The sequence below is a fragment of the Grus americana genome, unplaced genomic scaffold (assembly GCF_028858705.1).
Source record: "Grus americana isolate bGruAme1 unplaced genomic scaffold, bGruAme1.mat H_59, whole genome shotgun sequence".
Taxonomy (NCBI): Eukaryota; Metazoa; Chordata; class Aves; order Gruiformes; family Gruidae; genus Grus; species Grus americana.
This window is the reverse complement of record NW_026561381.1, coordinates 8,835-32,938: the sequence shown is the minus strand read 5'-3', so window position 1 is coordinate 32,938 and position 24,104 is coordinate 8,835. Positions and strand designations below refer to the sequence as shown.

General features: G+C 40.2%; 1 protein-coding gene across 3 annotated transcripts; it reads right to left on the bottom strand.

Annotated features, from left to right (window-relative positions):
* Positions 1 to 293: 293 nt before the first annotated feature.
* Positions 294 to 22,148, bottom strand: LOC129200343 (BTB/POZ domain-containing protein 3). Of its 3 annotated transcripts, none has more exons than XM_054811667.1 (5): positions 22,135 to 22,148; positions 9,934 to 10,198; positions 9,286 to 9,376; positions 8,682 to 8,800; positions 294 to 4,639 (listed from the first exon to the last, which is right to left on the bottom strand). In XM_054811667.1, the coding sequence occupies exons 2-5, from the start codon at positions 10,074 to 10,076 to the stop codon at positions 3,607 to 3,609; spliced, it is 1,386 nt and encodes a 461-aa protein (XP_054667642.1). In that variant the 5' UTR covers positions 10,077 to 10,198; positions 22,135 to 22,148; the 3' UTR covers positions 294 to 3,606. The 3 variants fall into 3 exon arrangements, with proteins under 3 accessions (XP_054667642.1, XP_054667643.1, XP_054667641.1); XM_054811668.1 differs by lacking the exon at positions 22,135 to 22,148 and adding an exon at positions 21,579 to 21,679; XM_054811666.1 differs by lacking the exon at positions 22,135 to 22,148 and having other exon boundaries at positions 9,934 to 11,552.
* Positions 22,149 to 24,104: the final 1,956 nt, after the last annotated feature.

Sequence of the window (24,104 nt, the reverse complement as noted above, 5' to 3'; positions counted from 1 at the left end):
TTAAAATATTAATGCTAGTAGACAAGGTCTTTCATAAGGCACATAAATGAATTCATTCACTCTAGCTCATTAGCTTAATCGTCACCCTTTTTACAATGTAACTGATTAACATTTTCATTGTTGTTCTTTGTTTTTTCCTTAGACTTTTACTTCTTTGGGCATCAAAAGATCTCTGAATACATAAGCTTGAGAAATATCTGTGCACAACTGCAGAACAATAGAAATCACTAAAACAGAGAACTAAGTAAAGGCTTTCACAGCTCATGCTTCAAAGATACTGCAGGAAACAGCAATTTAAGAACCATTTTTATTTGTAAGTTTAATGCGATTATACACATTCATGAGTCCAACAAGATCTGCACTGTGACATTAAAGATACAGTACAATAACATTCAACATGAGGTACTTCATATTTATATATATCTGTCCTTTATAAATAATGCTGTAAGCTTGCTAAGGTCAAACACTGCTCCAGCACAAACGGGTGCTGGGACCTGAAGTTAGCTGAGTTTATCACAACAAATTAAAAAAGAAACCAAAACGGTTCAGTGCAATAAGTATGTAGAAATTAAAATGTTTACTTAAATACTATTTTAGATATGCAGAAAGTATATTACATTATACTTTCTTATCACTGATTCCCCTCACCAGGAAAATCAAACATACAAGTAGCAAAAGATGGCCAGGTACAGTTTAAGACAGAATCTACGAAAGGATCTCTATTGACATTATGCTTACATTCCAGGTTGATATGGCTGATGCTTGCGAAATGTATTCAAGCTTGGATGCTACTGCTAAACCAACCAAATCCACATTTAGACACCTATTTAAGTGCCCTGATGTCTTAAGGTGATTAGTACTAGCCACCTTCTTATACACCAGTACTTGTTAGCATCAAGCAGTACTCGGAATCAAGTCACACTGTAAGCATCAAAAGGTGTTTTGGGGTGCTTATGCGTATTCATCCATATTGAAAAACTATACATGCACCAGCTCCTAAAACCTGGAATGGACTCAGAGGAACTAAGCTAGAAGTAGCTTTCATCCTACCTCGTCAAAAAGATTTCATAAAAGTAGCAAATAAAAATAATAATTAAATAACAGCTCACTTCTACCTATTATAGCTACACAGTATTCTGATCTCCTAACTTCTGTTCCAGCCAACATAGTAGATAGCTCACCTTTATTTGCAGATCAGTAAAAACCAAAAAATAAATTAAAAGCGAGAACTCAAGTAGTGTTATACCAATGCAGTACTCTCTGATTTGTCCCACCAGCTGAGGCACCTGATTTTTTTCCAAACAACTCCAAATGCAGCTTGCTACTGCAAGCAACTTGTCAATCTGATCATCACTCAGAGTAATTACATCTACATCAACCACTTGCTGTAGGAAAACTTAATCAGCTGATTAGCATCTTTTTCTGCTCTCAAATATATTTAAATAAATGGAACTGCTGCTCAGATGTTGTCTAAAAGTAGATGACCATTACCTCATCAACATCCCTTCTGCAGTCTCTTCAGCAACTCTTCCTCCAGTCCATACAATTTATACACTTGTCTATTTTAGGCTGCAGATCCAAATATAATTAACTGGAGGTTTTTTAAATCTCTCTCTGGGAGTTTTCCATGGAGCATTCTGTTTAGATTTCACTAACAGTCTGGATTATGTACATCTGTTACAAAAAACCAAAACATTTTTCTATATATTTTGAGGTTATTTACATTTCAAAAAGAACGTTGCTTACACATACACATGTATGTATGCATATAAAACATTAGGATGGGTGAAAAGCATGGATTTTGTAGGGCAGTTTTTTACCTGGCTCTCCTTTTATTACCTAGAGAGAAGATCTGGGCTTTGGCCATAAAGTGTTCGTCGTCTACACTCCAGTTTTCCTTACTTCAGATGGTATTTTGGACACTGTAAAGACATACCAGCACTTTATGATGGCCAGGGCCCAGGACTCCAACTGTCAAGAAACACTTAGAGTAACAGTATTAAACTGGTAAGAAATCATATGAGAAAAACATTTTTATTACAAAAGTGACAAGTGAATTTAGGATTATGCTACATTAATGTGTTGATATACCATAGTATTAATAGTCTGTCTAAAGAATCATTTGGTCCTCTCATTTTGTTAAAACATACGCAACAAACAGAACCCATTTCAGAGGTGAAAAAAGAATGAGATGCTTCAAAATAGGCAGTCTGCCTCTGAGAAGCAAATGTCCCAATGCAATGGTGAAGGATTTTCTGATGATTAAATAGTACCTGTATTTCTTATTTATAATTGTTTCCTTCCCTGATAAAAGGAGTCATGATCCCTACTACTTTTCCAAAACTGACACAGACCTGTAACAGGAAGTTTAGAAAAAAAATTTCAGACAAGGAAAAGGTTCTGTACCACATAATCCTCTGATTGATGCGTAACCATAAGCAGTTGCAAGAATCCAACATTAATGCGTTAGAGAAGACTTCCTCCTCCTCACTGTTCTCTGATGATATACACCAAGTGTAATATGACCACAGTTGGGAATCTTCTGTCTTTGTCTAAATTTTCACTGATAACATACGGTAATAAAAAGAAGAAATCTCATGTTACAGAAAAAAGTCCAAGACAGGATTGGCACATTCTTTTGTTCCTCTAAAATCTCCCTCTACCATGTTTAGGAAGAAGAAAAAACCCCACCCAAAACAAGCAAAAAAATATCCTGCATTGGATGATAGATATTAATTCCCATTTATTTAGCAAGGGTTCAAAGAAAAGCCATTTAAATAGCAAATCAACTTCAATGTAGCAAGAACTAGGTCATGGGAGTAGAGTTTCAAGAGCTGCATAAACAATTTGAACATGTGCAAGTACTTCCTTGCCTTCAAGGTGGGATTCCTAGAAAATTAATTCTGAGGGTGACTTGCCAAGTCCACATCCGCCCCCACTGTAAACATGTCCACGCACTGTGGACATGGTCAGCATGCTTGTGTAGCTTCCTGAAAGCTACTTGCTTCTCTCCATCTTCCCCTGCAGCCATCCCAAACAGTTGACCATGGGAGAATCTCGCAGGATGAAGGTTTAAACTTAGGCTTTTTCTGCTTACAACTGAAACACTTTTCAGCTCCCATAATCGAAAGCAGCTTATTATTGGAATCTCTTAAGTCCAAAGAGCAGACAGAAGAGAGAGCTATAAAACAAGGCTCTTCATTTTCTACCTCTACCTTCCCAAATAATTACAACCAGAAAAAGCAGGAAATGGAAGAAGAGAAAACTGATCAATGAAGACAGCGTTTAGTGAGATACAAGAGGGGGACATCCTCTGATGATTTACAGGTGCAAAGAAAGGGTCAGCATCACCAGCAAACAGGCATCTCTCTTACAAAGCCTTTAAAACGTGCTTGTTCCTAAGAGCTTCCAGTTTAAAGTTAAATTTTACACTTAAACTTTATCACCAACGATGCTACAAGTATAGCAAGCCAGTTACTTGCCCACAGCATTTAGTTACATATTACCTGTACTGATCACACATCTGCAGATAAAAAGCTAAGCGTCAGTAGGCCTGAACCAGATAGGTTCTTCAGAGTAAAACGCTTTGTCTCCACACACTTTCATTCAAGCATAAAATATGAGTTCGGGAATTTGCCCTCCCTGGACCCCAGTGCCATTTGTACTGTCCGAGGAGCACTGAAACTGAACAGTCACCTTCCCACACTGAACTTCTGTCATTCCTTCTTGGCCAAAATAGCTGAGTTCGTTACCATCCAGAATCACACTAGCTGTGTAAAAGGTGTCAGGCTCAATCTGCACTGGATATTCAAACCACACAGGAAAAGTGTTACTAGAACCATCTGAGAAATATTTACTCAAGTTCTGGCCTAGGATAACTCCTTGTCGTTTGAGTTCAATCTTGGCACTGTACTCTGCTGATCCACAGCTGGAGCCATACAGCCCAAAGCCAGCAATAAACACTCTCTTATCAACAGCAAACTGGATGCTGTCACACCGGCCCCTATAGCGCCACTGGTTGCTGCGGTAAGCACAGGACTGGAAACGGTGGCATCGCTGAGGAACGAGGCCTTTCCGGGGCTTGCTTACAAACTGTAACTCTGGCTTTTTGGCAGCTGTATACCAGAGGAAGATATCATTGGTTTCATTGAGAGTCAGAATCCCAGACTGAGCAGCGCCATTTGCAAAGTCGTCGAGTGCCATGGTAGGGATGCGTATCAAGTACAGAGCCTTCCCGAGGACTTTGCGCTTGTTCTCTATGGTAGCCGTTAGCTCTTGTCGCTGACACTCCACTTCAGCCCAGTTCAGAGCTGCTTCGAAAACAACAATTTCTTTGGCATTCAGAGTCTCCCTTCGGAGAATGCTTTCAAGTGTCTGAAAATCAATGTCACAGAAGCCCTCAGACTTCAAAGCTAGCTCAGCTTGGGCATCAATCACTTCCCAACAGCGCTGGGTCAGGTCAGGTTCCTCGAATAGGCAGCTCTGGGAAAGCAGCACACAGGCGTTCTTTGCACTTAGACTGGTCTCTAGGAAGTTGACGCAGGCACGGGCAAGATGAGGAACGATGTACTTCTTGGCAGCATAAAGAGTGGCCAGTACAGTATCCGCAGCCAAATCAATTTCATCACAATATATGTATCTGAAATAAAACACACGCATGTAACACTGCTGCTTGATGCAAAAATGCAATTTGTCAACGACATCTGAAAACTATAAACAAAGAAGATTTAAATGGCTCCACATTAAAACTTAGTAGTGCTTTTGGGGAACATTGATTTATCCAGAAAGAAAGTACAAACCAAATTCATCACTCATATAAGACCATGGAAGAGAACAGGCTTAAATTCAAGGTGAATAAAACTTCACATTTGGGTTACCTGCTATGTAGACAATGGTTACATCATCATCCCTCCAGCTCTGATTTCCTTCCATACATGCTTTGGCTAATGAGAGGCTATCTGCCCCAGGCAGTAGCTCCTCAAGGGCTACCTTACTCAGCTAACACATAAGTCTTGTAACACGTGTTACAAAGTATTTGGACTGGATGTCCTGTGATGGTGAATGATGATTTAATGAGGTGTATATATAAAGTACAGGAATGAAAACAAGTTTATTGGGAATAACTAGCTAGTCTAAGAATAGAAATACTATAAAAGTATATCAGGTGCTACCCATCTTTATAACTACTGGGTCTGTGGGGTTTTTTGGTTGGTTGGTTTTTTTTGTTTGGTTGTTTGGGGTTTTTTTGCAGGGGGAGAGGTTGGGTTTGTTTTGGCTTTGTTTTTTTTAACAAGGTGATGAAACATCTAGGGAGAGGCACAGAATTCAATTTTCAGGTTTATTAATGCTTACAGCATCCTAGCTCCACTACCACAGTGTTTTCTCTCAGTATCATTGCATAAGGAAGAAAAAAAAAGCTTTACTGCTATGCTAGCGTAGTAGAAGAGATGAAGGTGAAATTCTATTTATGTGACTAAACTGCTGGGATTCATTGCTCAGAGAAATGAAGCATTGTACGGTTTGTTCTTTTTAATATCTCATGCTTCAGGGCCCCATTTGCAGCTGGTGAATGCAATGTGCTAAAACCATGCCAAATGCAATTTTACTCTTCACAGGGATAAGCAAGTCTTGATGGTTGTGGTTGATAAAAGTGTCTTCCTCCGGTAAAGCTAAAGTTGTGTGTGACCCTGTATTAAAATTTTCTAGTTAGCAGGTTTCCCAACACAATGAATTTTTTGCAGAACAGATGTGCTTATGAAGTAGAATTAGTATCTACTCTGATCTGATTATAGTTGTAAATATCTTTATTTTTATTTTTGCAGGTATAGGGTACTATCCTCCAAGCCACAATTAGAAAATATGCTCAGAGCATGTACTGCTCAAGCAATATAATAAAATCTAAGAGGTTACAGAGAAAAAGAATACTTACACAGACCCAAACCTTTTTTTTTTAATCTTTATTACAAATAGCCCGGCTGAAACCAAGTAACAACAAAGAGCACGTCTATATACCACTGGTTAAAGGCTTAGCTCCTTTACTGTCCAAAAAATTTCCAATGTATCAATTAATTCATTTTTATGATTCTCCTCATTGCTCTCCAACTCTTTTCTCCCTTCTATTACTTCTCTTTGCCTCCTAGTATAGCAGAGATGACATCTGTTTTAAATTGAAATGGTACAAAAGTTGCTAGTTTAATATTCATGAAAGTGAAGAACTAATATCACTGATTTACAACAGACACAGCACAGATCAGCTGTCATCAATATTCCACACTTGTCATTCTGCTGATGCACCTCAACTCTGGTCTGCAATTACTGATATTCCAGTTTCACCCTGTTCTTAAACAGAGGATTCTGCTAGACCACAGGGATTGATGGTTTAGTAGCACATTCATCCTGGGATAAGACGAGACCACGGTTCTAACTTGAACAGTCAAGATTAAGATAAGATATAATACATTAAAGACAGCCAAAGCAATTTTACTGGGAGAATTAGCATCTACCAGTTGAGGTATTATTTCCTATGTTACATTTGGTAATACCTTGTCTGATGTTTGCTGTCAGAATGCCCACTATATAATAAAAGACAAAAAATATTTATGCTATAAGAATTCACTATCCAGGAAAAAAACCAAAACCCTCCCAAAAACCAACCCCAAGTCCCAAAAAACAACAAGACACAACTCAATGTATTTTCTGACAAAGATTACGATGCATTCATTCCTCCTGACTGCGGAAAGGAGCATATGAAGGAGAAGGCTGCTTTGGGATAGGTTAAAAAGTCTTTTCCTTCTCTAGCAACAGTATCATAAGCCTTCTGCCACCCACTGCTCACAGCAGTTGCAAGCAACACTCATGGGGATGATTTCCCATGGGCAGACAAGTGAAGGGGACTGTGGCTCTTCCCAAGCTCCACCCAGTGCAGCACATGCACTGGATCCTGTGATGAGGGGAATGCTGCACTGCTGAGCAACATCCCTTTCCCTTCCCTGCACCGTCACGGCTGCAGACAACCCTGGCGTTTGCAGACACAGGAGCACTCTGCAGGTTCAGGCACACTGCATCAGTGGGAGTTAGCACTGGCAAGGTTAGCTCAACATCCATAAAGATCACGAACTTTTTGTGGTCTTCTGGTTTCTTATATAAAAGTTGAGAAGGTGAAGAATTCCATGTTTCTGGCCGTGCTCTCAAAGACAGTCTCCTAAATTGCCATGGGCTAAATAATATGTCAAGACCTAGATGTCAGTATTGATACTCTCTTTTCTAGGTTTGCTCTCTGAACACATTTCTTAATGACAAATTCAGAAAGCATTCAAGTTTTTACATGGCAAACCATGTTTAGCCACAGTGAAATAGATTTGCTATTCAAAAAGGGAGGGGGACCAGGGGAATCCAAGTATCTTGTATTCATGCCTTGTAAAATTCTGCATGAAAGTAAAGCACAAGTCTGAGCTCTGCAGAAAACACCCACAAAACCAGAAAGGCCCAAAGCAGGGATCCATAATGCACCTAGTTACATAATGTCATATCTTAACTTTATATTCCAGGTCTATGGAACAACTCTGTGACTTCAACTTTTCCTTGCAGTTACTGATATTTGCACAGAACATTTGTGATATTCACAATAACCTACAAAAACTCTATGCAACAAACTCTACCTGCAACTTTGAATGTTCATCTACAGTGCCACTGAAACATAAAAGAAAAAATAAACTATTCTGTAATCACAAGCTAGTCAAAACAATCTATGAAATACAATAAATTGTTAGCTAGTGATTACACCATTACATGCAAGAAAATCTGCAGCATATTAAAAGGATCACTATCAGATACTAATGTATATTCTTTATCAGAAAGCAATGGCAGTTACTAAAGCTGAAGGGAAAAAACCCTCAAAGCCATTGCATTTCTGTGATAGGGTATTTCTCTTTAATAATCAGAGTTTATAGATACATTCAAGGACAATTCAGCAGGGAAGCTGCTTCATTATGCTCATTTACGAAAAGATAGCATTTCTTATGCAGTTTGCAAGAAGAAAAACAATCACCATGTAAACTGACTGGTTTCCCCCGTTAGAATAAAAAAACCCTATTCACGTAAACAGCCTTTTTATCACTTTCCAAGTGCATCAATATGATAGATGAGGAGAAATTTAATTTTCAGAAGCTATATTCAATAACTTAGGGTCATTTTTCTAAGACAAGACCTGCATACAGCAAGTTTATAAAAAAGCTGGAATTATGTCAATATGCAAACCAAGCCATTCTGGGGTTTGGGGTTTTTTGTGTGTGTTTTTAACTTTTCACTGTGCTTGCAAAGTAGAACAGGTTTGGGGTTTTTTTGTAACAGCTGAAAAATTCTTTTTAGTAACTCCATTCCTTTGTGTAACGTGTAGTGACAAATCAGATCAATAGGCATTACAGTACACAATGTGCCCTAAGATCCCCTGTCAAAGTCATTATTTATAACTGACTACATTAGTCTAATATATGCATGCCTGGAACTGAAGGGGGAGAGCAAAACGAGGTAAAAGTTTAAAATACCCAAAACACAAAAAGGGGAATGTTTTAAGCAATTGCTTTCTTTCTGTTTGTACGCAAGCCTAATACTTTAACCATGACATTACCAATGTATGTATACATAATAAAGGAAAACATATCCAGCAGATGAATGATGCTTACTTCAGCATTGCGAGAAAAGCAGCAGGCTCAACATCTGGTATACGGATTTCATCTTTGTCCTCAGCCAGCTCTCCGTAAAACATCGCATGGAATACAGAGCTCCCAACAGCCAGGACATACTGTTGAGAAAGGGAAATCTTATTTCATGCTTTAAACTGAAAGCACTGCCAACAAAAACAATGTGGGAGAGCCACTGAGCATACCGGGCTTTGCTGACACACTTTGGTAAGAAATAAAGTCAAAGTTAAGAACAGAATTACACATTTTACCTGCATTTTACTCTCATGGGCATATATGCATTAGCTACTGGAAAATGCTCATATCGACTACAGAAGTTAACTACTTCTAGAAAATCTCAAGAGTAATATTAATCAGCAGCACAAGCAGCATTCCTAACTTTACAATGACTGCCTTAGCACAAGCATACTGTTTAACCAAAACCCAAGAAACACAAGGGACAGACTAGTCCACTACATGTAGCCTTTTAAAACACAGAATTATGCCTGTCCCAGAAGAGCCGAGTCTCCCATGCTACGTCCCGGCATAACCGTGGGAGATCTCTCTGACTATCCCCGCCAGAGCTGATAATGCAGCTGTTGCTTACTTTGTGTCCTGGCAGCCGCTGGGTCCCACCTGGTGGCCCGACCACAAAATGAACATCTGCCATCAAGTCATTGTTGAACATCACTGCATTTCTACAAACAGAGGCAGCGTGTTAATTTATGGTGTCCAGTAACACTGTGCTTGCCCCAGACCCAAGAAATTAAATTTCGTAACAACTTGAAATTGCATGTTAGTAAAGAAAAGCAGGTCACACTTTGTTTTAAGCTACTTTACACATCATCACACAAATACACCAAAGAAAACTGTACGAAGAGATGAGTACGCAATAAAAAGAAAAAACAAAAACCCCAAAAAACTTATGAGAACTTTTCAAAAACTGGAAATCGAAGTCAAGCACATGTATCACTGAAAATTCCCACTGAGGTCTAAAAGCAAATCTTTATGGGTACACTGCAGCTTCCAGCAACATTTTTTTCACTCAAGACCAACAGCTGCACTGTCTGGAAAAGAGATATTAAAATATTTTCCATTACCAAAATACTTGTTTCACACACACAAAGGAAAAAACAGAGAGAGAGAACACTACATTTACTTCAGCAAATAAATGAGTAACTAAACACATGCATTACAAACATTTTGCTACTTTTCACTCCATTCAAACAGCAAAAATTAACTGCCCTGAACTTACCTCTCTCTGATGGTCGGATAAAGTCCTTGCCAATTAGGTGCCGGAATAGTGTTGTTGTTATTGAGATTTTGCTGGTGGTACTGCTGGACAGCAGTTGTATTAGTGTTGGCTGGTTTCTTTCGGGGAAAAATATCAGCAGCCATCTTCTTCTTCTTTTTGGTCTTCAAGGTAATGATTTCATAGCAAACTGGAGGCAATTTGCTGCTGCTACTGCTGCTGCTATTTCCCTTCTTAGAGCTCTTCTTGGACCTGTTCTTGACTGTCTCTGGAAGCATCAAGAAGAAGGTGAGACATTTCATGTTCTTTTCTTTCTCATCTACCATGAGTATACTCGTCTGTAAAGCTGGATAGCCTAACTAGCCAGAAGCATTAAGAAATGCACGTGGAAGCTGTTAAACAGAGAGCAGCAGAGCTGAGAGTTTGCTTCTTTTCCAGCAAGACAAGGTGACCTTTCCAGCACACCGAGTAAGAAACTGGCTTTAAGTTTGATCCAGTACTTGAATCGTTAAATACATCCCCATCATTCCTGCCAGTTTTATTTCTTTCCAGATCTCCTGATCAGAAATGGCCTGAAAGCGCTACACTCTGCCAGGAGGGTACGTGCGCAGCTGTAGCATCGGCTTTCTGAAGGGGGCTAGCAAGACGCGCGGTAGCGCTGCTAGTCTGCTCAGCGAGCTGAACTTGTGCGTTGAAGAGATCGGAACAGAGTAGGTATTGCAGCCCTGCAGATGGAGTCAGACAGCATTTGGAGCCAATAGCTGAAGTCACCGATAACGATTGGACCCAGCCGCACAGTGACACCTATTGTAACGTACGCTGCTCTGACATTAAAGCGACAGCAGTTGCACTACTACTTAATATGTAGTGCTAAGTAATAAAGTAATAAATGGCATGCATGGTTGCCTAAGCGCATGACTGGCCAGAAGCATGTGTGTTTTAGCTCTCCTTGATGCTGTGTGAATTTTCACAGGGGAAGCAATAAAAAGTTGAAATCAGTTAGAAAGACATATTTGAGTCTAAGTATTTCCATGGGAGCTATTTCCACATGCAGTCGGTAATAGCATGACTTCATATGTCTCTAGAATTTCCACAAATCCCTACCACAACAGTTGTTCAGCAAAAACACGCCATAGCTATCAGAACCAAAGTAAAGCAACCAACCAGCAGCAGCAAAGACAGACATGCAGTTAAACAATCCCTTTCAGTGCCGCTTCTACTCCAGTGTAACATGAATAGAGATGAGGTCACAGCTTTAGCTTTAACTCCTTATGTTTCCAGATAACGTAATAGCCTTTGACAGGGGTCCCACATCACTAAGCAGTGCTAATTAAGCCAGCTTACACCAGACATGGCTGCACCACATCGGAAGAAAACTTCTAGATGTGCAATCAGATTAAAGCAAGCCAGAGTGAATATATTTAATCAATATTTCAAAGCATTAAAATAAAAAGTCCGAATGATTCAGAAAGTCTCAGGCAGAAATCACTCCGAGATGCAAACACACTCCAATTTTGTTCACAAATACTTTCTGAAAATAAACAGGATAAGCTATGCCAACCAAATAATTTAAATAGGAAAGACAACTAATTTTCAGTCATTAGTTTACTTAGATCTTAAATTTAGATCACATTTCCTTAATAGTAGGGCATGTGTATTAAAAACAAAACAAAGCACAAAACCAAGCAAGCAAGCATAGCCACTTAAAAACAAAAGCAGGGAAATAAAAAATATTATGTATTAGGTGTCAACATTTCAAACCTTTAAAATATTGGGAGGATAATTACAATATGATTTTATAATTATTTTCAAGTTTTAAAGAAAAAATCCTCTTTGCTTTCAAAGCAAATTTAGCCACTTTTAGCCTTAATTAATTTTGCTGGACAAGAGCACAACAGTGAAATTAAAGTGATCAAAGGTTGGTGCAGATATGGCTGACCTTGCTGAAATCCCTGATGGAAATCTGCACTGACTTAAACCAAAGCACAGAAATGTTACTCAGGCTATTTACTGAAACACTGTCACAATTGCTTGAATCACAGCTACGGCTTTATAACGTGCAATCTCAGAATGTCTTTAAACCTGAAACTGTGCAGGTATTTCAAAGATTTCAAAGGTCTCCTTGGGAGATGCTCCATATTAAGCACTAACTAAACACCCTGGCAGTTGGCCATCTAGAGACTTTGCTGCAGTGTTTTGAGATGATACCTTTTCCAGACGCACATCTGTCCCCTCTGTCTGAAGTCACTGCTCATAGAAGGGGGAAACAGAAGAATACATGTCCACGCCTCAGCTGCTACATTTCACAACCCAAAGCCTTAGTGCAAAATCACTCTCACCAGTAATTTAAAAGAAGATGGTAGATTATGCCTGATGTGACTGAAAATCAGGTATGTTCCTAACTAAATGAAGAGGCAGGTTATACAATTTCCAATGAAATATTTTCTATCAAGTTATTCTTTCTTTTCTTCCCCTCCCTCCCTTGTTTTCCTTTTTTATCTGCAACACATTGATTTGGAAGGGAAACTAACAACCTAAGCCATATTGAACTGTACAGAGATAAAAGAAGGGGTAAAGGAGAAGAAACTTGCCCCATAAATGCGATGTTTACAACTGCTCACAGCTGAGAGTTTGTAACAGGGACACAGCAGGTATTCTCACCACAAAATTTGAGTTTGTTGAGTTTGCATAGTTTTTTTTCCCCCTGCTTATGTAAATTTCCAGCCCTTCTACTTATAGGAATAACCCTTTTGTCACTGCACAGGAAAGACGTTTCAGGAGGAAGATGTTTAAAAAACTGTTAGTGATAACGGAAAAACCATGCACTCTTCAGAAAACGTGGTACTCAGTATTGCAGTTGGCAGAAGGTGAAAGACAGCAGGGCTTAGGAGATTCATATGGGAGATTTGATTTTCATTCCGTAAATCCATTTTATAGACTACTGAAGTATATAAAAAAAATCAGGGTCCTCATTTTTTCAAATCATCTGACCAATACAAATCCAAAGACTATACACACACCGGCTAAGCTCACTGGGAGGCTAAAGAAGAGAAAGAGAATGACAGATGGACTGACCATTCAAACTCAGTCTGGGAAAGACAGATCATAAACGTGAACCAGTAGGAGTCCACCATATCTTTGACTTCTGTAAAACACAATGCACGTATAGCATGTTGTACTTCCCTGGGGAAGGAAAGGAAGGAGAAACTGCACCTGAATTATATTCTGCCTGAATCCAGAATTCAGACAGACCCCTAGCAGACAAGATGACAGGATAAAAATCCACCCCAGTAAATAAAAAGCGTAATTGCCATCTCTGTCTGTTCTTAAGCCACCCACCAAAATCTGGTCTGCTATAACTGGAAAATAGTGCTGATTCCACAAGAGACTCCAAAAGTTCCTATGAAAAACTACAAACCTGTTACAAGCTTTATGCCACTTCCCACTGCACTTCTTCAGCTCAGAAATTAAGTCTCCTAGACCAATCATTAGATACATGTGAAATGGGGAAAAACCAACAACAACAAAAAAACCCAAACCCAAAGAGTTGCACTCACTATTCTTTCCATTTTGGCAGAAACTTCCATCTATTTTCCTACAACATAGTTTAGCAGTCAGTAAAAGCAACCTATGAACCCTGTTGAAAGACTAGTCAAAATCCCAAGTTCAAATCAGTCTGCCTCCAGCAAGAGAATCAAGGAAATTGACCTTCTTTCACCCAAAGATCTATCAATTTCTGAAAGCTTATTACAATGTGTTCCTAATCTTCTTCAGCAATTCTCATTTTTCTTCATTAATTATACATTAACAGAACCAAACTTGATAAATACAACTTAGATAAAGTGACATATACTTCTTCAAAGACACATAAATCTTTATTTTATAAGCAAAGTAAGTTAAAATATTTCTAGTTTGACTAAAGTGTGTAGGAAATTCCACGCTTAAATCTTAACACTGGCCTAATGAAAATTCAAAATGCTTACTACTTCACCTCTGGCAAAGCACTATATTCCAAGGGTGAGATACCACACATCAAGTTACATGCCCCTTTTCAAATTATTACGAGCAATTTACAAGCCTTTGGAAATCAGCGCCTGACTAAATATTGTGAACAACTGAAACATCAATTTTGCTGTTCATGTCCAAATGCGTGCAATATACCTGCAATCTCAGTTTCATGGGAGTCATATTATAGCCCAACTCTTGGTACAACTTTTAATAGTATGGTACTACTATAATTATGCCTTTCTAAAGGTAACTTCTGACTGAGAAACAGTTTAATAGGTAAAGCAAAAACTTTTTTTTTTTTCCTTCTTTTAATAAGTTGTGGTTTTCTATAGCTCTCATTTACAGGTCTGTTCTTCCTGTAGTAACATGAACTGGACAATTCTATAAAAAACAAGCTTTCATCAAAATTCCCAATTGTCTGTTACAACCAGATCATGAATAAAGGAATGAATTCCAAGTAGGCAATGAGAAAATGCATATACTACTTTTTGTAAAGTTGCCAGGTCTCTCCCTTGGCAGTTATTACGCCTATGCATTATTAATATTCTTTGTTTAAATTCTGGATTTTTCCCCATACAGGGAAATAAATTTCAGATGATGCATCCCAATTAACCAAAATAAACACACAATGTTATTGTTTAACAAATCTACCTGTCCACTGCTAATTTCCACTGAATTTGACTTTAAGCACTCCTTTAGAAATGTAATGTACAAGTTCAAAAACAAACCCAAAAAACTCAACAAACCACACAGCTGTGGAGCCTCGTTCTGTTTACCTATGAATTATTTAGTCACCTGGAAGAATCCTTCCCACCCTTCTGTTTGCAAAAACACTCATTTGGAAAGGGGACTGATAGCTCTACTCTTGATTTCCTGAAGTAAAAAATGCATTGCAGTTGACAAAACCTTCCAACCTCCTCTTTCACAAGTTTCTGACTGGCAGCACTGAAAGTAACCAAGATTGCATCCACTTCTGTCTGTTGCATGGAAAAACCGTCCCTGAAGTCTTACTCCTTAAGGTCTTCTATGGAGAAAAAAAAAAAAAAAGATGACTAAAAGCAAGGAGAAAGATGGGTAAAACCGTAAAGACTCTCCAAGATGCCAGAATACAGGGTAAAAAATAGGGAGTGTTTCCTTCCCAGAATTGTCAAGAGCTGGGAAAGAGTAGAATAGCATCAGAGTAGAACTGCATCTTGAACCAACACTAGAAGCTTTAAACCAAAGTCCAAAATAACTGAACTGTATTTTGCTATAGCTCTTAGGCTATACTAAGCTATACTTGCTATACAAGCAAAATACTTGTTGGCAAATATTCTTCTTGACTCTGTTTAGCATTTAAAGTATGAGGATTTAAATATTTTGCATAATATTATCCACTAAGATAGTTTTTACATTTTTTCCTAAATGCCCTTAATCCTTTAAAGAAAACAAAAGCAGAAAGCCCTGAGCAGCCCAGTCAACAGGTAAATACAAACTTACATAAAATAGAAGCTTAAAGAATGAGCATTCAGATGTCTTTTTCATTCTTGTATTATTTGCTAGCATATAGGCTATGTGGCACTTCTTATTGGTCTCCCTACCAGAACACCCTAAATTTTTTTGATTTGTCCTTTTTGTATCTGCAATCATTTCCATTGCTCCCTTTTGATTTTTACAGCAATATCCTTTTTGAGACAGAGTAATCAAAACAAAACATTATATTTAATAATATTTAGCCCTATATTCACTCATGAATAAACGTCCACTTTCCTTCTGTGTGGATTTCTATTGGCTCACCATGAACCTGTTCCTACACCACGTGCAACATCTTCCACTGTCTTTTTTTTCCTGTTACTTTCTTGTTTAGGTGCTTAAAGTTTGCAATTTAACCTCAGTGAAAGGTTCAATAACTTTATATTTACACCCCAAATACAACATAACATGAAAGACTTCTGCACATTGTTGGATTTTGTTTTTAAAGGTTTTGTTCCCAGCTGAGTCAAAATAAATACAGCTAGTTTATTAAAGTGAGAAAGAAAAAATGTTTAAAATTCTCTTGTATTTTCATTATGATTTCAAGACCATGCTTGCTGCATGAATGACAGTCCATATAAACCACAACTATGTAAAGAAAGGCTTATGTTTAAACAACCTACAGTGAACAACATATTTGATCCCGTTACAGTGAATTATCGCGCAAACATTCTCTTCTGTGCATATGGAAAGAAATAATGTGAAATGCTTCATTACAACACCTAATACTTGTAGATGGGGTGCTTAGGGACATGGTTTAGTGGTGGACTTAGCAATGCTACGCTAACGTTGGATTTGATGACCTTAAAGTTCTTTTCCAACCTAACAATTTTATGAAATGTATGATTTTACTAGCCTGCTGAGACATATTCCCCAACGTCATAGCTTGGGAACTGCAGGTAGAAAATATTCCAATTTTCAATTTATTCTATAAACATTAATTTGCTTCTTGATAGTTCAAAGTAAAAACAAGAATTAGAAATTAACTCAGAGATGAGAAAACCTGCAACTACAAAATGAGAAATTAAATTCAAGATTACAAGTGATAAACTGGTTTTCTACCAATTTAAGTGACAAATTACGCATTTCTTCCCCATCACTACTACTCTAGCTTGTCCATTGAACTTCATGTTGAATTTTGCTGTTGACAATCTGTAGGGTCAAAAAATAAGTTCTTTCTTAGTGGCTGCCATATTATTTCTAAACATGATATTGCAAACCTGAAAGCATTCAACCCTTTTCCCAAGACAGAGGTCAACTTTAATTCTACTCTGCCTCTTACCAAAACTGACTTACAAAGGGAAGATCAGATAGCTCAGGAAATTGGTAATGAGATACAGTGGTTTTCGTCTCTAGGTCACTAATTCTAAATTGACCGAGGTCAACAGTAATCAAAAGTCATTAGCATTTAATGATCGTTCAGTGCTCTGTGAGAAAGAAGCTAGTGATCTTAGTGCACTTCAGAAAAACCACCACTACAATTAGTACTCACATGCTGACTATTTCAAGGGAGCAATCAGGATCAGATGACTACAGACAGAACTTCTTATCTTACAGACAGATCTTGCCCATGTAGACAAACCTTTATACTAATTTTAACTTGGCTCAGAAACTATTCTTTCTAAACTGAATAGTTAAATTAATATAGATAAAAGGCAGGCTGGAAAGTGACTGATCCTACTCCTTTACATCAGCAGTTCCCAAATGTCTTTGTCTCTCTATGCACAGTAAGTCTGCAAAATGCAAATGCTAACTCAGATAACGAGAAGACACTTCCTCAGCGAGTCCTCGCTTGTGAGAGCTGATGGCACTAGAGGAGTAACTACCCCATGAGTATCCACACGGGGACTGCGTTACAGTTGATTATGTTGGCATATAATTCAAGGACTACATTTTTCATGTGCAGATAACCTACATTTACAACGTCAAACCATAGTGTTGAAGTACCCTGGGGGACAAAAGAGGGGGAGAGGATATTGCTATGACCTATACCATACTTGTTCTGTGGCCTGCAAACTTCAGTCTCCTGGGACTGCCATGCTGCCAGCACCTTCCAAAAAGGTTAAGAAAAACAGAGGGGGACTTGTGGAAAGCTTGGTTAGATGCTGTACGGTAAATGTCATTCTGTCATGGGAAAAATACATCATGCTGATCCGTAGTTTTGCATCTAGTGAAGTTTAGGGAACATGAGGCTTAAAAATCCAAAGCAGATCAGCAACTCGGCACATTTGTGTTCACAGCAGAACAACATACCTGGAACCATTCAGTATTTTAAATGGGGAAAAAACTGGTAGAGCTTCTTTTTCTACTGCATTTTAAATGACAAAAGAGGAAGGTTACCTCAGCTAGTGAAAGAGGAACAGGTCAGTCCATTGGCAAACCAAGCATTTGATAAGAAATGCACTCTCAAACAAGGTGGCTCTCACTTCTCAAAAGTGAGAATCAAAACCCATGAGTAACAACTCTCACAATGTCTTTACAATTGTTTAATAACCCCAATTTTTAGATATGAGAGACTGATCGCTGCTAACCTGAGCTGCATCCAAATAGTTCAAGGAATGGAACCAAATGTTACAGTCATTAAACGGCACTGTACTGGATGAATCTTCCTTTGCCACACATTAGAAGCTGTGGATCTTGTTACTTGCCCTTAACTTTGTTTCCAGACTCTCACAGCACAAGCAGCCTGTTTTAATGGCTGTTCCACAGGGGGCTCAAGATGTTGCCAAATTTTTATCAACTGTTTTAGAAAATCAGATTTACTTTCCTTTGCTGCAAATATTTCAGTCACATTTGCCTATCAGATCAGTTATGCTTTAGTATTTCAATTAATTTCTCCTCCTCTTTACAAGTGAACAGCAGCTCCTTTACAGTAATGAATTTAAGACAAATATATACATACTCGAATTCTGGTTTCAGAATATACTTTCATGCCTTAAAATGTATTCATCTAGCAAAAGTACAATATCACAAATGCCTGTTCTCCATCACAATTACTCTGTTTCAGAGACCTCAGAACTTTAGTAGAGAAGAAAAAAAAACAAATCAAGGAAGGAACAGGTAGTCAAACATGAGAGCATAATTAAGGGACTGTGCAAGATATACATACATACACATTAGTTTTACGGATAATAAAAGTTTTACATAGTATGAAAACTTTTACTTGTTCTTGGTATACATGGAGTAGTATCGCCTATCAGAAGAGTATTACCAAAGACAAAAATCAAATAGCACTAAAAGAAATCGAATGCACCTAGGTGCACTTTGTACAAGCTTAAGTGCATTATATTATCCTGTATCACATAGTATTCCTTTGAGCTATGTGCCTAGACTGAAATTGAGCAAGCTAATAGGTCAGAAATTTCTTTTATCTCCAAGTTGAACTGCATGCTGAGGACTCCAAAGGAAGGTAAAATACTGCAACACAGCGTAAGCCACTGCATACATTTCTGTTTTAAGTAACACACAGCCAGCTTCAGCTCCTTCCCAGTGTTAAAGAGCTTGCACTTTCCTCCCTCCAAGTGAGAAAGGTGACACACGTTTAAATAGCATGTGGCATAGTACGGATTAGATTTTAAAGGGACTCTGTTCCATCAACTATTGCAAGCCTACATATAAAAATCTCACTCCTATCAGGCACCAGCAAACATGCTACCTGTCTGAAGAGTTGCTTGCTTTCATGCTCTCAGCAAACCCTTGCAACCAAGCACACTTTGAGCCAACGGGGAGGCAGCAAAGCTGTAATTCCAGAGAATGTATTTCTTGAAGAAAATTACTCCTTTAAATTGCTTTGGATGTGAAGAGGAGAAACTGCAGCTAGGGTGGACAGAGTGTAGCCTGGCACATAAATATCCTGTCACAGGAGGATGTTATCACCAAGTCATTCAGCCCTGTACTGAAGTGGTGCATGATCATCTGGTGAAATATCTACTCAGCTAATTGGGTAACCTCAGGATATAGGTAAGGGCTGGACAAGGTGATGTCTTAAGATGCCTTCCAAATCTGTTTTCTGCGATTCTACACCCTACATACACAGAACTGCCAGTAAGACATTCACAGATCGCTAGTGTTTTAAAATGCAAACACCTTCCAGATGTTGGACTTGCTTCATTTTCTTTTACTCTAGCTTGTTAAGTAACAGGCAAGCTAGGCCTGGAAAATGGGAAGTTTGCAAATTTGAATGAAGTGACCTTTTATGCAAGCTTTATCCCTCTCCATTTTCTGATATACATACATATAATGTGGTTTTGTATATAAGGCAAGAGATTGGAATTCAACTTTATGGCAGAAAACAGAAGACAACTTCTACCACACAAAGCTGTTAATCTTTTCCTTCCAAGACTCCCATCTCTTACTTCCTTATCTATCAGCTCTTTGAGATAGAAACCATTGCTTATCACTTATTTATACAGTGCTTCACAAAACAGGGCTTCCATGCCAGCTCAGGTATCTGAACATTTGCTTGTATAAAACAAAACAATAACCCGCAAGGTTTGAGGAGTTAGTAGAGAGAGAATTACAGGAGAACTATCCTGAATTATCAGAGAAAGCTAACACTGGGCATGAATGACATTTTCTTAGTGTCACTTTCACACAACAGATGAAGATGTAAATTTCTTCTGACAACATAACGCACAGCCCATCATCATCAGACCTCTGTTCTAATTGAGCCTATCCTAGCACTGATGCTTTCAGCATAAGCGTAACAACTGTTTGGTAACTTTAAAAAAAAAATATTTGCTCACAAGCTCTAACAAGCAAGTGTCCAAATAATAAAAATTACTGTTGCGACCTGCATCTTTTTTCTCAGCCTTAAAGAGCCAGCTAAAGGAATTCCATATTGCTTCTGAAAGGTGTTTCCTCCAGGGCAGGGCCAAGGATCACAGGAGGGGAAACACAAGGAAAGTTATTGTGCAGTTAGCTGCAGTGTACTTACTGTGGGGGATTTTTTTCGGAAAAAAGAGAAGAAAAAAAAAGTACTGCACTCTACATTCAAGTTAGGCAATCCTGCAGAACTTATTTCAAATGAATAAGGTCCTAAGAGACCTGATTTGCAAAGTTAAATTACCCAATGAAGCTAAGATATTATGTGCTAGGACATACTGCACCTACTTTCTATAGGAAATGGTGAGACCAGTTATTTCCCACCAAAATAAAAGCTATTTTAATCCTGACTCTAGCCTAACAGTTAAAGTAGCATCAAATACAGTATTTTATACCTATAACGCAACATCACCTCTCTCTACAAAAAAAAACAAACAAAAAGCCCGGGACAGAGATTAAAGTTTGACATATAGATTACATGCCGAAAACATATAATGAAGAGTAACAACAATGCAGAAAATCTGCACCAGCACCCTTTGGATAAGACACAGTCAGCCTTTGTTGTTTTAATAAGGTTTGTTAAGTAATCGTCATTTTAGGAACACTTAAGTATCATAACTTCAATTCAAACTTTTTCTTACTTCAAGTGAGAACATCTCATTACTCCCTGCTATTTTTAAATGCACCCCCACTCAGGAAACACTACAGGCAAATTAATTTATAAACTTAACCCAAAGGTTGACACAGATGGACTTTCTTGAAACAAAAAAAAAGGGGAAAATAGTAAACTGGAAAGGTCTGGGCCCTTAACTGAAACTACTCAGTCTTCAGACATACACGTACATAGTGAAGTTTGGCAAACGTGGGGAAAAGGAGGTGGTATTTATATCTAGTCGGGTGCAATTATTAATTGTTCCTCTAGGAAACTTATTGAATTAATACTTAAAATACTTCTTCTTTAAAAGAAGCATTACTTTAAGCAGAAACCCCCTCCAAACCCCCACTTTTAGATTTACATAACTGAGTTTTTCCAAGTAGAAGTGCAAAACTACAGACAGGCCCCTGGCAGAGCCCTCTGCCCCGGCGGTCGGGCACACTGGCACAGCCAGGGCCCAAGTTCGGTGCTCCTCACACCTCCCGTTTGATCCCAAACCACCCGACTCTTGGGGCGGTTTCTCACCGCCGGTTCACTCCCGGTACCACGACGAAGCCAACCCGCTTCAGCACAAAAGGCAGCCGCATACACTCAGAAACAAAAAACAAAACAAAAAACCAAAACAACAACAACAAAGTAAGACTGAAACCTCTCGAAACGGCTGCAGACACAAATAATAGCTGTGATCAGGCAAAGATCATTTTCCAAGGGGCTCTTTGTGCCGGGTGAGCCAACCGCTTCAGCGCCGACCCAGCGGCACCAGGCCGGGGGCTCGAGGAACTGCTCCCCACACAAACTCCCCCGGCTCTCTCTTCCCAAGTTTCGCGGCGATGCCGGTGCTCAGGTGCGGCCGCTCCGCCCCGTCCCTCACGGAGGCGCCCCCGCAGGGCGGCTGGGGACCCACGGCCGCCTGCCTGCCTGCCTGCCCCGGAGCCCCTGCCGCCACCACAGCTCGGCCCGTCCGCCACCGGGAACGGGCGCCACCGCCCCGACGCGCCCCTTCACCCGGCGCCGCGGCTGGCGGCAGCTCCCCCATCCGCCGCAGGACGCCCCCGGCCCCGCGACACCCGGGGCCCAGCGGGGCCGCCCCGGCCCCCTCACTGCTCCCCGCGCCGCCGCCGCTCCCCACCTCTCGCCCTAAGCGCGGCGCGAGCGCCCAGTAACGGCCGTAACGGTCGCCTCGCGCCCCCTCCCCCTGCACTGACCTGAGGGCGCCCCCGCTCCCAGGGCAGCGCGGCCCCTCGCAGCGGCACGCGCAGCCCCGCCTCGAGGACGCTCCCGCTCGCCCCGCGCGCAAGCGCACGCCGCTGCATGGGCCGCCCCCCCCGCCCCGTACCCCCGCGGGCGCGAGCGCGCAGCCCGGGCGTGCGTGGCGTGGCGGCGGGGACACGCGTGGGCTCAGCCAAGGGCGCCGCGGTCTCACGGCGTGCCGGGCCGGGGGCCTGCAGCAAGGCCGCACCTGCGGCAGCGGGCTAGGGCTCGGGCTCGGGCTCCTCCCCAGCGCCGAATTCCCACCTCCCGTGGGGCCATCGCGCGTGGGGGCGCCGGCAGGACCCCCCCCCCCCCAGCAGCCACCTTTCCCCAGTCTGGCGGGGTTTTTCTCCTCAAAAGTAATGCCCCGACCCCACGAGAGGCCAGTCAGGGCCTGGCCCGGCAGCCCGCCGAGGCGCTGGGGTACAGGGGGCACTGAGGCCTGCAGCGTCCCGGCGGCGGCAGCCGCGCCTGGGGGCTTTAGCAAGAGCGGTGCTTCAGCACCAAAAAAAGTTTAGAAAAGGCGAGAGACAAACTAACAGCACCTGTTGGGTTTTTTAATTTAAAAAAAAAATCCACAAAAAACCCCCATTAGTGGCTGAAATAGAAGCGTGTACCTGGTTTAGCGCATCCAATCTGTTTGAGGATTCACCTTCTAAAAAGGTGATTTTTTTTTTTGTGTGTGTGTGTGTGCACCGATACCTGTGAGGACATGCCTTTGCTCTGCCCCTTAGACAACAGGAGGTTTTCGATCTGTGTAGTGATCAGATCTTTCTGTATAAAATACTGTGTTTGTTCGTCCACTTTCAATCTCCGTACCTCTAAGCAAAAAAAAAAAAAAAAAAAAGAAGGAAAAAAAGGGAAAAGGAAAAAAGAAAAAAGGGAAAAGAAGAAAGAAAAGAACAAAAAAAAAAGAGGAAAAAAAGAAAAATAAATAAGCCCTACAGCAGAAACTCCTCTGGCCACAGCATCCACATTTCATCATGGGGCCAGCAACAGGTGGCCTGAGGGATGAACCTGTCTTCCTCCTCACATTTTTAATTTTTTTTCCAAATAAACCCAATCCCACAATACGAGATTAATGCCGTACATCCTTCCTTGCATAAGCTGTTCCTCTCCTGCTGCTCGAGTTTTTTTTTTAAAAAAAAAAAAAAAGCTTTTTTATTTTTGAGACGCTGAAGAAATAATCGAAAGGGATAGAGGCATTTCCAGGATCAGCGCCCGGGTTTATCCAGGAGCTTCATAAATAAGGGATTTCTCATAACGCCAGTATATCTAACCACATGGGAAATTAAAATGCGTTGCTAGCATTTATTTTTAAAAGTGTAGCAAAAGGCTTTATTTGAAGCTTTAGGGTGGGTTGTGGGGTTCCCCCCCCCCAAGAAATAATTCTTACAGGAATCACTGCTGTGTTCCAGCTTTAGTTTGCCATAAACGTTCATTTACCTATATTACATACACGTTATTTTAGCAGATACCTTCGCAGTGTGAAATTAGGCATATCCGCGGATAATCGGTACTTTGCTTTTCCTGTTTTAATATTTTTAGCTATTAAAATAGATAAGAAACTAAATAGCAACAATAATGACTGTATACACACATGCATTATAGCTCTTACGGATTTTACCAGCAGAGTACATGCTTTAAATTATAGCGTGTAAATGATGATTTAATGGGGACTTGGGAAGCCAACAAAATATTCGTTGTCTGAAGTGAATGTAAACATGCCATAGATAACCACTCTAATTTTGTGTCCTATTTTCGGATTGAAGGCAAAAGGCCCTTTTCCAACTGGGGTAATTTAGATGGGGAAACGGTGGGGGAGAAGCCCTTTCCTCCTGGGTAGGGGAGGTTCTTTTACAACCTGGATTTGAAATCCCACAGGAGCAAAAACCTCTTCAGGCCGTAACCCCGGCACGTCCAG

Excerpts from the sequence above, each read along its gene's own strand:
- LOC129200343 (XM_054811666.1), bottom strand. The coding sequence starts at position 10,256 with ATGGTAGATGAGAAAGAAAAGAACATGAAATGTCTCACCTTCTTCTTG. Across the intron at positions 9,377-9,933 it reads TATCCGACCATCAGAGAGAG|AAATGCAGTGATGTTCAACA; the intron begins GTAAGTTCAGGG and ends CTCTGTTTGTAG. Across the intron at positions 8,801-9,285 it reads AGCGGCTGCCAGGACACAAA|TATGTCCTGGCTGTTGGGAG; the intron begins GTAAGCAACAGC and ends CTTTCTCAACAG.